Source organism: Plectropomus leopardus, chromosome 23 (genome assembly GCF_008729295.1).
Source record: "Plectropomus leopardus isolate mb chromosome 23, YSFRI_Pleo_2.0, whole genome shotgun sequence".
NCBI classification, from domain to species: domain Eukaryota; kingdom Metazoa; phylum Chordata; class Actinopteri; order Perciformes; family Serranidae; genus Plectropomus; species Plectropomus leopardus.
This window is the reverse complement of record NC_056485.1, coordinates 8,272,647-8,287,591: the sequence shown is the minus strand read 5'-3', so window position 1 is coordinate 8,287,591 and position 14,945 is coordinate 8,272,647. Positions and strand designations below refer to the sequence as shown.

Genomic DNA, 14,945 nt, shown 5'->3' with positions numbered 1-14,945 from the left:
TTTTAACAGCAAATATCATATGGTCATACACAAGCATACTGAACAAGAGGAAGGTGGAATTCAAAGCTGATTTTGTTACTTCAATTTGGTCAGATTCTAAAAGCATATATATTTAAAGTTATTATTCTACAGAATGCAAAGTGGCTTAACACATAGTTTTAGACAAGACATCAAATACTGCAGGGAGATCTATAGATTGATAGCTGGTAGCAAATGTAAGATGTTGATGGTTTGCAAAAATTTACAAAGGCAACATTTTCTCTTGGCGACTGGGCTGCCTTAACAACAAGTTTAACTTTTAGTGATGCCTGAAGGTTCCTGTATTGTTCTGGTAACAAATCTCTAGTCTGCCGGACTGGAAGGACACACACAAACACACACAAACACACACACTGGGCCTCTCTATAAATCCTTGTCTGATCCCTCTGAGAGAGTTTATTTTGCAAGACAGCGTGAGCTTGAGAGAGAGAAAAAAAAAGCACAGCCTAGCAGATCTGGACCAGTTTAGACCAGTTTGGCTGCTGAGGTCTTGTGCTTTCATCTCATTGTCTCAGGCTCACTGCAATGTGCTGTCCTTACAGTTCACGAGGAATCCATCGATCACCTTGTTGCACTGATATTTAGAGAATCATTTACAGAGAAAGTTGTGAGGAAACACATACGTTTATGCAACGCACGCATTCAATTATATTAGGTGTTTCACATGGACTTTGTCATGGTGTGAAATGTTATGGCTTTGTGTTCTGATATGATTGTGTGTGTGCATTTAAAGACTGGCTATAACACACACAAACACCATGCACATTTGTCTTAACTTTTCTACCCCTAATCTCTCCTTCTCTGTCTGTATTTCTGTCTGTAATATATTCTCTCCTGTTCTTTCTGTGTTCCAATGTGTGGCCTACTTTTCTCTTGCAGACAAAGGGGAGACTGTTCAATGTGGAAAGCCTCTCTCTTACTCTTTACTGGCATGAATGGAGAGCTAATATGGATAGGGCAGACACTAATTAGCCCATCACAGCAGCACACAACAGACATACTTCAGAAATATGTGAAGAATAAAACTTTATAATAAAATAAAATAAAATAAAATAAAAAGGGTAGTGGCCCACATGCTTAGGAGAGGCAGAGTGTTAAAACACACTAAAATACACTTAGGTTCCTCATAAAACCTTAAAGTGATATGCGCTACAAGTATCAAAACATAAAAAAGGGATATGGTTGTTTTAGACAGGCGGACACACATTAACGGGGGAACAGTCTTCGCCACAACACCTGACCGCTCGACTCTTTCAGCAAATTTGTTGTACTGTCCTCTTGCTGTCTCCTTTAAGTCTCTGAGCCTGTCACCTCTTCACAGGCCCATACTCTCTCTTTTCCAGCCGGAAACAATGTCTGTACGTTACGTAAGAGCAAACTTTTCAGTGAAACGGCTATAAATGAAAACAGCCATGATATGAATTCATAGTTCAAAAATCCGTTTTTTTAATACAGTGTCTGTTAAAGCAGAGTGGCGCAGCGGAAGCGTGCTGGGCCCATAACCCAGAGGTCGATGGATCGAAACCATCCTCTGCTATTTTGCGCAGACTGCGCTGTTTTTGGAAAATAAATATCTGAGTTCAGGTATAGGTTAACACACTCTATCATTAATATTAGCACATGAAGTCATTTATACCTCTTTGTGCATTTAAGAATACAGAATAACGGTGTAAAAACTAGGCTTTGTTAATACATTGAATTCAATATGCACTTACAATGAGGAAAGTGTAAAAACTTAATACTTATATGGATTACTTAATAACATTCTTAAGTTCTTAAGTTATAGTTACCAATATTGAAATTAAAGATCCCAGTTTCTCTCCGAAATACAGCTGGAATTATGAAATGCAACTGTCAACCCACTGATGGTGTAAACTTCAGATTTATATAAAACATAAAACATCCAACAAAAACCATGAGGATGTGAACAGGCACATTATTAACAATTACAAAAAGTGCCATTTGTGTTCAAGAACATTAAACAGTGACATAATATGAATCTGTCAAATGAACCAAAATTATTAAATAAATGTGAAGTGACAGGCACAATATTTTCCTCTGAATTTTAAGCGGAGTAAAAGTAAAAAAGTAGCTAAAAATGGAAATGCTTAATAAAGAACAAGTACCTCAATATTGTACTAAAGTACACTTCTTGAGTAAATGTACTTCCACCACTGATAAAAACGCATTAAAAATGAAGCCAGAACGTAACAGACAACAGATTTGACATCAATCTGTCAGTGAGCTTGTCAGTTTTTAAAGCCAAACCAGTTGAAAAGGTTATCTCAAATTAAACATTGACCTCATTTGTGTTTGCTATACATTTTCCCTTCAATTTAACAGGTAATTACCAGAAAAGAAAGCAGCACCAGCGACCTTTGAGCTACAGCGTGTCAGGTATAAGCCCACACTCAGGCTGCTCACAGCCTTGAGAAGGTTTTGACTGTATGATATAAAACCCAGATATGAGGATGTTCTGAAAAGATCTTTTTAATATCTTTATGAATCTGCGAGAATGTAAAATGGATAAAGCATGATGACTAGTGCAAGGTCCTCTGATCTCAAAATAGTCACATGGTAGTATAGATAAGAGCTGGGAAAGAAGTGGAGAGAATTGTTCACTATGAATGCACAGCTGGAACTTCCGCAGCATTAAAGTAATGTCTGTTGTTGCTCTCTTTGTTGTATTGTCTCAAACAGGGTCCAAGCCCAAACCTTCATGTGCTTTTCTTATTTTAGCATCTTTGACACAGACACACTGACAATATGAATGCACATTTACATTGGTTTTTATCAGAAATGTGTCGTAATTTAAAAAAAAAAAAAAAAAACCTCTCTAAAATATGAAACAGTATTTTTATTTACTGTAAAAAAAAACAAACCTTTTCCTCTGGTAGACTTCATCTTGTTATTTATATGAGCCTTTAGCGCCCCCTGTTGTATTCCAATGGCCTATTACAAGTAAGCTCATTAAAATAATATAAAAATATTGTTCCTATATATTATTGCGACATTAGACAACAGAAGAAAAATATATAAAAAAATATACAAATAGTTTACTTCTGCTAGTAATAAGAATGTGATCACGAATAAAGACAGAAAGTTTGGAGAAAATGGATCATATGGCATCTACACTACGTAATCACGCTTTTGCATACGTCACCAACCAGGAAGTGCGCGCAGAGGAGGGACAGTAGAATCACAACAGAGCTACTACAGCTTTGACAGCTTTGTTTTGTGTCGCTGAAACACGTTGTGTTTTTTTTTTTTGTTACCGATAACGGACATGTCACGAAAACCCAAAGATGAATTCTACCGTTTTTTCAACGTTAGCGACCCACGCACACACGAGAAGGGGTACACCGAGTACAAAGTGACAGCAAGGGTTGGTTTACACGCTTTATCTCTCTTTAGCTACAATATCAGCAACAGAAACTGTTAATGTTGCTAAATGACATGTTAAGACAGTTTAATTAATGTGTGCTGTCATGTTTGGTTTCTCTTAAGTACGTAACATTGTTTGGTGCGCTGTATCATTGTGTGAAGCACTTAACTGTTATTTTATTCGTTTATAACACACTGGGGTCACATCAGTGTTAGTCATAAGAAACAAAGGCTCTGCAGCTACCTCAGATAGACAGATAAATACACAACGGGCCCTTTATTTGAGGCAGTGGTGCACAGTCAAGTGAAGCAAAGCGAACTTGTGATCCAGTTTATGAGCTCCAGCACCCCCATGACCACACTAATACCCCGTGGTCTATACACACACACACACACACACACACACACACACACATACAAAAACAAACTGGATCTTATCTTCAAGGATTCAAGCTGCCACCACACAAACCTGCTTACACAGAACAATCGAACAAGCCCATGACTTGTTGAAAATGGATGAACTAGTCTGACTTCTCAATGCTGTTTATCTACTTAAAAACATAATCTCACCCATAATTTCAACACTCTGTCCTTTAATATGTGCAACAATGCCATAAAGCTTGTCTGACACTTAATGTTAAATGTTAATGTTTCTTCTTTGTGTTTTGTAGTTTGTGTCCAAGCGTCATCCAGAAGATGTGAAGGAGGTGGTGGTGTGGAGGAGGTTCTCGGAGCTGAAGAAGCTCCACGGGGAGCTGGCCTACACGCACAGGAACCTGTTCAGAAGACAGGAGGAGTTTCCTTCTTTTCCCCGCTCACAAGTCTTTGGTATAATGGGCAAATATTATAGAACACTGTAGATACAGCCAGTTCCAGCATATTCACCAAATGCTTTAAACACTAATTTACTGAGTTACTTGTAGTGCTGCAGGTGCTAGATAAATCACAAAAAATAACTCATGATACACTACACTCTCAGAGATGGTAATTTAACTCAACTGTCTTTTTTTGGATGAGATTAAACTGTATTTATCCCAAAATGCAAATATAAAAAGGTCTGAGTTAAAAATAAGTCGCAAATCCAAAAATATATGACATTTTTAGTCTGTGGTTTGTTGCTTTTCCCTGCAATTAGTCTGTTGAGTCTTTCATTCACTTCTTCGACTTCAATTCACTTCTTCCAGTCTACCTTTTTTTTTAGCATTTTGTCATGACTCTTGTGACACTTCCCCTTTTCAAATACCAATGGACAGTCACCATTTATAGCTAATTTCAGGTTGCCATGCTGCACTGTTTAAGTACACAAAGGCAAACCACACTGGTAAAGAGTAATGGTTTTAAACCCTCACAAATTCTGATTTGATGAGATATTTGCTTAATAACACTGCAATCTACATGGCTGTATTATGCTAATTTTCAGGTTCATATGTGTATTTGGGTTTTTTACCAGAGCATGTTCACATGCTTTAATATTCAAAAACATTTGTTTTTCTCATACTGTCTGCCTGACTATACTAGTTTTCATCCTTTGTCTGAAACGGAAGGTTTTCACGCCTTTGTCTTTAAGTCTCCTACAAAAACTCAGGCTTCTTTAACTGGTTAGTGTCTCTGGGTCTTTCACATCGGCAGTTTCTTCCTTTATATAGAATAGTTGTGACATCAGGAAAGTTGTGAGGAAACCTCCAGGATGTCCTAACAGCTCGTTTAAAGGCACAGTTTCTGAATACAGACTGTGTGCCCATCTTTGTGGATCATTTTTGATACTTAACAGTACATATAGCACCTATACATGCTTTATAATAAAAACAAAGACATGAAAGGCTGACCGTTTACAACACAGGATCTTCAAAATGCATCTAAAAGCCCCCCCCCCCAAAAAAAACCCAACATCTTAGATCAACCAGTCTGGCTTCTATTTCTGTTGCTTGTTGTTATTTTATTCAAGCGTCCTCATCCATATTGTCATTGTTTTGATTCCTGTCTCTGTTTCAGGAAGGTTTGATGAGGCTGTGATTGAAGAGAGGAGGAAAGCTGCAGAGACCATGCTTCTGTTTACTACCACCATACCTGCACTCTACAACAGTCCACAGCTCAAGGACTTCTTCAGAGTAACACACACTCACAAACACAGATATGAAATGGCCACGCACATCTGCACACAGGAAAACATATGCCAGACAAAGAGTCATATTGCTATGAGACACCGTTACATTTTGCCTCACTCCTCTCTGTTACACATGTCCTACCTATTCTGTCTTTTCGCTCTCCTTCCTGTCACACCTCCCTCCTACGTCTGCTAAATTTTCCTCTCCCCTTTTCTCAGGGTGGAGAGGTCACAAGGCCTCTGGATGCCACCCCTCTGTCCTCTGCTGGGCCCCTGCCACCCCCTCTCATCCCCCTTCCCAAGCGGAGAGACTCAGACTGTGAACCCGCAGAGGAGGAGGAGGGGAGGGAGGCTCCCACCTTACCCCAAGACCTGGGCACCAACTTGGGCTTAGAGGTGGGAGAACCAGAAGTGGCGGCTGAGGCTTACAGCGAGATGGGAGGATCTCCAAGGGAAGAACAAGCAGAAGAGGAGCTGAGAGATACAGAACTGGATGACAGAAGTAAAAAAAAATCTGCCAGAAATTTACACTGGTCTGTACATTTGTTAAAATTATTAATCTTGTTTTTATCTTTTGGTCCATGTTTCCTCCTCTAGTTCCGTCTCCCTTCCAATACCCAGACGAAAACCACCAATCACAAGAGTCCCAGGAAGAATTTGATTCACTGTTTGACTGTGTGGCAGAGAAGCAAGTCCCATCCCCAAAAGAGGAAGGTCCCCCTCCCCTGACTGATAATGACTTGGCTGTCTTTGATCCCTGCCATAAACAAGGTGAAAATAAATGTAAATAGATACACACAAAACATTGCCAAATCTGTCTTAATCTAATTACAACCTGTGTTTTTGTTGTTGTTGTTTTTTTTTGTGTTCATTTTGTCAACATTTTTGTGTCTGTGCAGATTCCCCAAAGTCACAATAATTTTCCTTTAGCCTTCCTAAATGAATTGAAGAAAATACATGGCATGTACTGATCTGATTCCAGTTTGTGAAAATCGGTCTATATAGCCTGAGTGGCTTTGTGAATTTATGTCGATCTGGCAGTTGTACATCATGACCCCGTGCTGTGCAATACAAAACGAAAATAAATCATTACATGTAATTTGCACCAAAATGATACGCTTTCCAAGAACTTTAATAATGGGAGTTGGTGGTAAATAACAAGCCTTTAAATTATTAAGAAAAATATGTAACAAATGGATAAAAGAGCTCTGTGTTATAGATATTACTGTTAAGAGTTTAGCCTAGAACTTGTAGAATAAAGCTGACCTGTCTTCCTCAAAGTGATGGAGGAAGTGTGTTATATAAAAAACATATATATGCATTTTAACAGGTAGCGTGGCCGAGCGGTCCAAGGCGCTGGATTAAGGCTCCAGTCTCTTCGGGGGCGTGGGTTCAAATCCCACTGCTGCCAGAGGAAAGTTTTCAGTGCTAGTGTTCTTTCTGAAGAGCTGTATCTTAGCCTGTATAAAAAATATGTTGAAATGTGGTCTTAGTGGCATGTTGTCTGCAGCCAAGTTATTTCTAAGTGTTTCTCTGGCACACAAAGCCTAAAATTGAATAAAAAGTTGCATTTCTAAAATGACTATGGAAAATGATAGATATCTTTCAATAGATTAGTTTTGCAAAGATGCAGAATCAATTTCTCAGACTTTTCAGGGGATGGAGATTGTATATTTGTACCTAAATTATCATTAATGAAGCTATAAAATTCCCCAGAACCCAAATGTCTACTTTTTAGTACTTGCTTTGTCCAACCAACAGCCTGAATGTAAATTTTTATCTTGCTCTTCTCTCTATTTCAGAAAAGCCCAATTCCTCCAGTGACCACTCCGAATTGTTCTCACTACCGCCAGCCAGTCTGGATGGAGGGGATGCAGCTTACTTAAACCAAGCTGCCAGCGAGCTAACAGCTGCAATGGAGAGGGAGAAGGAGGGAGAATTTAGTTCTGCCATTCGTGGATACAGGACGGCGGTGGATATACTGATCACTGGAGTACAGGGTGAGAAGATGTATGAGGGAGTCAGGAGGCTGATATAAAGAGGGGAGGGAATGCATAGAGGAGTAACATGATAAAGTATTCAGTTTGTCAGTTGTTCAGTAATGTTTTCAAAATATTACTCAAACGTGCTAAGGAAAAGGAAAATACTGAAACAACACTGTAGCACCTCCAGTTTTGGGGGTGTTATTCACAATCTTGCACGTGAGTCCAATTTACCACTTTCAGTATGGCATTTTACCTGACTGCACTCACTTGTGCTCATTTCTCCATGAAGCATGAGCCAGCGTTGTTGCTATAGTTACAGACCGTGAACTCGCTTGTAAAAACTGCAGATTGCGTGTTGTTTGCTCTATGTCCTGATAAGTCGGTGCATCAGCACAAATTATGTTGTCCATTTAACTATAATATTGTGTTTACCACATTTACTCTGCATCACATATTCTGATGAGCTGCTCACACGCTACCACGCTGACAGATACGGTGCACACAGCTGACACACGTCGTCAAACAGACACCGCTCAGCAGAGCATGTGTGGCATGTCAGCCTGTGACCTCATCGTAGAGTCAACACTGCTATTTTGTTCCAGTATTTACTGTCCTGCTTTTGCACAAAGGTTAACTGTGTGGTGCTCTGCTATAAATCTGGTAGGTTATCAATGGATGACTTGTTGTACGAGATGTGTTTAGTGTTATAAAGGTAGAAGTAAGGGTAGCGTGGCCGAGCGGTCTAAGGCGCTGGATTAAGGCTCCAGTCTCTTCGGGGGCGTGGGTTCGAATCCCACCGCTGCCAAGTAGCTTTTCCAGTAAAGGCTGCATCCTGAGGAGCTACATATGAAACTGTGTAAAATGAGACTTCTTGCTGGATTTGATATGAGTTCCTTCTCACTCTTCAGTGTGTTTGAAAAACAACAGTTATGCAGAAAATGGTTTGTCTACAACTGCACCTGATTGTTTTCTTAATGCTTGAAGACATATTTTATTCCTGTATTTATACATGTATTTATTTATACTGCTCATTTTTCATCCTCTATACTGGTGTGATATCTGCAACAAAGCCAGTCATACTCAGATCAAAATGAACCTCACAGATTAACACAAGTATGTGTGATATCTGCTGCTGTGCTAACATGTGACAACCCATTAATGGGTTATCTGTGGTCACTTTGTGCCCTCCCAGTGTTTTTTTCCTCCCTCTAACCCCGTTCAGAGCTATTCTTGGCCTTGGAAACATTGATCCATCCTCCCCTATCATTTCTGCAACTGTGTCTTAAGAGGTTGTATGAGGTAGTGTGGCTGAGTGTTCCAAGGCGCTGTATTTAGGCTCCAGTCTCTCTGGGGGCATGGGTTCAAATCCCACTGCTGCCAGTAGACTTTTCCACTTCTAATATTTGTGATACATTGCTTTCTTTGTAGCACTACTGTTATAGAATGAAATAAAATAATATTCTCATCTGTCTGTCCGTCCAGGAGACCCAGATCCGGTACGCAAGGAGTCTGTGATGAGAAGGACAGCCCAGTATCTGAAGCACACTGAGATGCTGGTCGACAGGCACTCCTCACCCACACACACTCACACACCAACACACACACATACACAGGAGCCTTAGATGCACATGCACATTTTCATATACACTGTTGATCTACATGAAGACCGATCAAAGACTAAAAAGCTCAGGGTTGTGACACAAATAAAGACACATATGTCACACACACTCACATACTCTTCCTCTCTTAATAAAATTACTCATGGGAATACTGACACAAATGCACAGTTATATACAGTATGTTGTCATAGTGAGAACACAAACTCATTTGGCCCATTCAGAAATACACTAAGGTGCTACTACTACCAGCACACACACACACACACACACACACACACACACACACACACGCAAAATCCTGAGATACAGTTTACACAACAGACTGCTACTTTAGCTGCCTTTGTGTAGTAAAAAAAGTGATTTACTAAATCTAAAGTAACTTTATGTATTGATGGATAAATAATCCATCTCTCTCCTTCTCTTCTCTTGTTTGATTCTTACCTTCCTTTTACAAAGTTCTCTTGTTAATTACAGTAATGTGTGTGTATATCAGTAATTTGCATTTTGCACAAACAATGTTTTTGTTAATAAATATGATTTCAAGTTAACTAAATAAGATATCCGCTTTATTGGTTAAACACTTAGAAGGAGCAGGATGTCGGCTACAATGAACACCAATTGCTAAGACTCTCTTTCTGCAACTTTTAGATTACATAATCAGATGGCCAAAATAACTGCCACAAGGCCCAGGATCACTTACTCAAACTATCACTTCTTTGTTTTGATGACAAATGGTGCCATATAGCACAGAAATTGCAGGGACATTTATGTTTATAAGGGACTAGAAACATCCAATTTGAGGTGTTCTAGGCATTCCTACCCAACTGTAAAAACAACTCATTTGAAACTATATCCACTCTGTGTACTATAATGATGCATTCAAGTTTGTAGTCACCAGTGTTCTTCCTGTTTTTATTTGTTTTGGCATTTTTCACACTTTATTGAAAGTGAGAGAGCAAGAGAGATATGAAGAAAGAGGAGGACCTGCAGCAAAGGCCCTGGGCCAGATTTGAACAGCAAACTCAAGCAGCTGCAAGTTCTCAGCCTTAATGGTATCCACTCTATCAGGTGAGCTAAGTAACAATTTTTTAACAGTGATGGTTTTTTTTTTACAAGGACAACAAAAAAAACTGAAGCTATGACACATAGCCATCAAAAGATGTGTTCACTGTCCACCTTTTTTCTTTTTCAAAAGAAAGCACAGACAATTTACAATTTAACAAAGGGATGATATAACAAACTTTAGTCCACGAAGACAGTCATTTTTACCTAAAATTATTATTATTATTATTATTATATTAAGGCCATTCAATACAACGTTAACATGAAATACATTATGAACTGCACAAGAACACTAAAAAAATCAAAAACTAAACAACCAATTCATTCTGCTAGGTGCCAGGTAGAAATTAATCCAATGTTGCCTCTATTATGGTCAGAAAGGGACCCCAGACTTGTTAAAAATGATCTTCTCTTCTCATTGCTCATAATGTAACACTAGCTATTTTTGTCATTGGCTCAATCCATTTCTTCAAACCACACTGGTTAGTCAATTTTAAAAAGCAACATTTTTAATTATTTCATCATTTCAGAGTAGTCTGTAGTTATGAACATAGTGGTTGCCTAACAGAATAATTGAATTCTCATAGAAACTGCAGGTTTGCAGTAGCACAGTTATACCTCTGAGAGGCGCTGTTGGCTATTAGATCATAACAATTATACCAGTGCAGAAAGTCCTCATCCTCTGTGTTTGACAGCTGTAAATCAGCTAAATGTCACATTTGTTTTTCTCATATGAGAAAATTTGACACTAAAGCAGCAATTTAGCTTAGCATTTACTAAAATTTGCTGTTGAGGAAACTACAAAGTATACTGTCAATGAACTCTGTCTTCAGCTCTAATAATCAACTGCAACTAATTCATTTTTTTCTTTTTTATCAGATGAGTAGGAACTGAAATAGATTATAGTTTTTGATTGATAACATTTCTAATATATTTACATGAATACTTTATTCTCAATTATTGACCATACTGTGTCATACTGGGCTAATAAACACATATTGCATGCATCTAATTAACTATATACCCTAAAGAGAGAACAAATCATTTCTTCTGCAGGACTCTTCCTTTTTTAGCTTGAGTTTTGGTATGTCCCACTATTTATACAAAAGAGGAGAGGGAATAATTGAAAAAAAGAGGAGGAATTGGGATGCAAAAGAGAGGAAAAAGAGAAAAGAGATCAACGCCATACAGCAGAATCCCCTCTCTAGAGAGGATAGAGGGATGGAGGGAGGACTGGAAGGACAAACAGATGGAGAGGCGACAAAAAAAAGGGAGGCCGGCGAGAGGAAAAAGGCTACCCTTTCTCTCACCAGATGAGCAAAAGAGGGGTTGCGGGGAGCGAGAGATAACAGAGAGGGACAGAGGAGAGGGAAAAAAGGAGGGACGTGATTAGAGGATAAGCAGAGATCATCCCTCCATTGTTAAAAGGATGGAAAAACTGACCCTCCCTCTTCCTCTATTTTCATCCTCCCTTACCTCTTTATTTTTTTTTTTGCTTTGTTTTGAGCATTGTGGGGAGCTTGAAGAGGATGGAGGGATGGCAGAGAAAGCGAGAGATAACATTGCTCCATCCTGTTACATATCCCTCTTTCCCTCTCATCTCTCCACCTCTCTACCTTTCTGCTCCCTCTTTCTAGTGCTGCACCTGTGAAATGCAGAGGATGCGAGATAGAGAGGAAGATGGAGAGACAAAGAGATGGATGGAGGGAGGGAGGGATGAAATCAGAGGAGGGGGGGGTAGAGCCTCGCAACATTAGCATGCTGAGAGTGTCAGCACTCTCCTCTTTTTCTCTCCCTCCATCCCCATCCCTCTTTCCATCCCTCCCTCTGTCTCTTTCTCCTCACTGGTCACTGCAATTATACCATCAAAACACTCCAGCCTGAGAGCATAATAGCTTCCCCCTGTGTGTGTGTGTGTGTGTGTGAGAGAGAGAGCGAATGTGTGTGTTGTCATGAGAGATCAAAAGAAAGAGATGTGTGTGTATTTGTGCATAATTTAGTGCCATGCATGGTGCAGTACATGTGCATGTATGACACGAGGGGCAGCTGTTGGTGTGTGTGAGTGTGTATGCCAAAAACGGGATTTGCAGCATGTGTGGGTGAGCGCGCACGCACATGTGTGCGTGTGTGTGTGTGTGTGTAAGTATCTATCGAGTCCTACCGGCTACAAAAACTGCTTCTCCAACCTCTGACCGAACACACTCTTAAACGCACGCTTAGAGACCCACTTTACATGCTTGTGTCTAGTGAGTTTCTATTTACACACACACACACACGCACACATGCACACACACTAATGGATGCACACAGGCATACAGTCATGGCTTTGAGACACAAACCGTTATGACCTACATGCCCAGTGGGTCATCATTAAGCCAAATAGCACACTCTGACACCTTCGGCTGTCCGCACACACACACGCACTCCATCCCTGTTTTTGTTTTTGTTCTCTCAACTTCCTCTATCCCTCTCCCCTTCCGCCCTGCGTCTCTTCCTTTTTCTCTCATTCTCTAACACACACACACACACAATCCCCCCTCTATGAGCTTGTTATCCCTCTCTGTCCGTTCGTTTCTGTCTGTCACCTTGCCCTGAGCTATTTGAGTACACTTCTGTCTCTCCCTCGCACTCCCATCCCTCTCACACACATATAAACACACTCATTCTCTTTCTGACTGTCTGTTTAACCACATGCTCTGCTCCAACCTGTCTCTCTCTTTCTGTTTCTGTCAGTCTGGACATATGTTGTCTGTTTCTCCGTATCTGGTTCACTTTCACTGCGGGCCTGACTGTTAGGTATCGCCAAAAGCATCATGTTGTAGCTGAATACAATGAAGCACATAAACACCGAGTGCAGTTTGAAAAGTAAAGGAGCTGTATGCAATATTTAAAGCACACATAAGATTCAGAGTCTGATTCAGGTTTACATGATGTTAGAAAAAAGTCAAGTTATTGAGCTAGTCCGACTAAAACTGATATCATGTCATTGGGATTATTTCAGCTAGGGTTTGCCTATATTGTAAATAGGGGGTAAGGGGTGTAACGTAAGAGGACATTTAGGAGGCAAGAAGGGTGTAATGAAAGATGCTATAAAGTTGCATTGTGGGACATGCAGTGTTTCCAGAGAAGCTTGACCATTTTGGCCTTTTTAAAATCTGTCTCTAGTGAGTCCCAATATTTATGGAAATGATGCACTAAAGCACTAAGCATATTTACACATCCAGAGCTGGGGGGAACTAATTTTTTTGTGGCTTCAACGCTGTTAGTGACCACTTTGACATTACACATAGTCATTTGACCACTGCTAATATAAATATATTGATTAATGCAGCTTTAATTAGGTCTCTATACATCACATAGTCCCTTGTTTTTTATTATTGCTCTGACTTTTTTTCCTCTTCACCCCCCCATCTCTCTCCCCTCCTCTCCCTTTTTCTGCTCGTCTCTGCTTTTTCTATCCTCTCCTTCCCCCTTTCATTCCCTCTTTCTCCCCCCATCACTCTCCCCCTGTAAGTAAATCAATGAACATACACTTTATGCCATCTATTGATCCCTTCATATCTATCTGTACTCCCCCCCTCCTGTTCTCGCCCTCTCTGTTTCTCTTAGTATTTCACTCTACTCTTTCCCCCCACCATCCTTTTTTTTCCCTCACCCTTTTTGGTCTCCCCTTTGAATTTGTAATCTTTTTCCCCTCTCTCTCTCTCTCTCTCTGTCGGTCCCTTCCTCTTTATATCTCTCGCTCTGGGACGTCCTATTTATATGGCTGGCACCTTCATGCTTGCACTGAAGTGTGTGTATGAGTGAGAGAGAGTGTTTGATGTTGGTCTAAGTGGTTAACATAATATGAGCCCTCAGAGAGATGGTGTTCCCGCACTCACTCACACACACACACACACACACACACACACACACAATTTTGGGCTTTTTGGTAGGCTTTTCTGTGAACAATTTGTGCTTTTTAGTATTCTCCAGCTTGTGCAGCAGATCCATGTATTATCTATCAATTGCATTCTCCCACTCTGCCACTCTGTTCAACACACACACACACACACACACACACACACACACACCTTTGTGGCTCGACCGCCTTCCTAGAATGACAAAACCCAGTATTATCTTTTGTTATTTATTATTGCAGATGGAGCCATCATTTCATGACCTCGCCGTCTCTCGCCCTCCTCCCTCTGATCATGTTTTTATTTATTCAGACCTCTCTCACTTTCCCTATTTCACGTCCTTTCCTCCTCTCCGCCTGTTTATGTTTATTCAGACACATCTCCCTCGTTTTCTCTCCGTCTCTGCCCCCTTTCTCTGCCTCTGTACCCGTGTGTCCAGCTTTTGTTACCAGCCTCGTTTCCATAACAACTGCGACCTTTCAGTCAGTGCCTAACCATTTTTAATCACAAGTAGAGAAAGACAGAAACGAGATGAGACAGAGAGAGAGGGGGAGTGAATTTGGAAGGGGAAGGTTACTCAGGTGATGCATTTGATGGATGATAAAATAAATGATTCTCAAAAAGAGGTAATAATAAGAAGGTCTGAATAAAGTTGGGAATGGAAACTGGCCCTGGTCCTCCTGGTGAGACCTTGCGAACAGTTTGGAGGCTGCCACATTCTCAGCAACAGGTAACAAAGTGCTGCTCAAGGTCAAGCATCTACTTTAATGTTTTGCTTGAATCTCTGTGTGATTCAGACAAAAAGGTTGAGGTGAATCAGTGTGAATAGTTCAAAAAAAGAATATACTAAAAA

At 40.2% G+C, this 14,945-nt stretch overlaps 1 protein-coding gene and 3 non-coding genes across 4 annotated transcripts; all 4 read left to right on the top strand.

Annotated features, from left to right (window-relative positions):
* The first annotated feature begins 1,504 nt into the window (after positions 1 to 1,504).
* Positions 1,505 to 1,576, top strand: trnam-cau. The gene has a single exon. It is a non-coding gene; the product is annotated as a tRNA-Met (tRNA).
* A 1,642-nt stretch (positions 1,577 to 3,218) lies between these two features.
* On the top strand, positions 3,219 to 9,649 carry snx15 (sorting nexin 15). Its single transcript, XM_042512356.1, has 7 exons — positions 3,219 to 3,424; positions 4,095 to 4,251; positions 5,416 to 5,531; positions 5,747 to 6,029; positions 6,125 to 6,298; positions 7,330 to 7,527; positions 8,995 to 9,649. The coding sequence occupies exons 1-7, from the start codon at positions 3,326 to 3,328 to the stop codon at positions 9,132 to 9,134; spliced, it is 1,167 nt and encodes a 388-aa protein (XP_042368290.1). The 5' UTR covers positions 3,219 to 3,325; the 3' UTR covers positions 9,135 to 9,649.
* Positions 6,857 to 6,938, top strand: trnal-aag. The gene has a single exon. It is a non-coding gene; the product is annotated as a tRNA-Leu (tRNA).
* trnal-aag lies at positions 8,236 to 8,317 on the top strand. The gene has a single exon. It is a non-coding gene; the product is annotated as a tRNA-Leu (tRNA).
* Positions 9,650 to 14,945: the final 5,296 nt, after the last annotated feature.

What these genes read in the sequence shown, in the direction of transcription:
- snx15 (XM_042512356.1), top strand. Translation starts at nt 3,326, where the DNA reads ATGTCACGAAAACCCAAAGATGAATTCTACCGTTTTTTCAACGTTAGC. An exon ending in TACAGAACTGGATGACAGAA is followed by an intron (nt 6,030 to 6,124) that starts GTAAAAAAAAAT and finishes TTCCTCCTCTAG; the next exon opens with TTCCGTCTCCCTTCCAATAC. An exon ending in TGATCCCTGCCATAAACAAG is followed by an intron (nt 6,299 to 7,329) that starts GTGAAAATAAAT and finishes TCTCTATTTCAG; the next exon opens with AAAAGCCCAATTCCTCCAGT.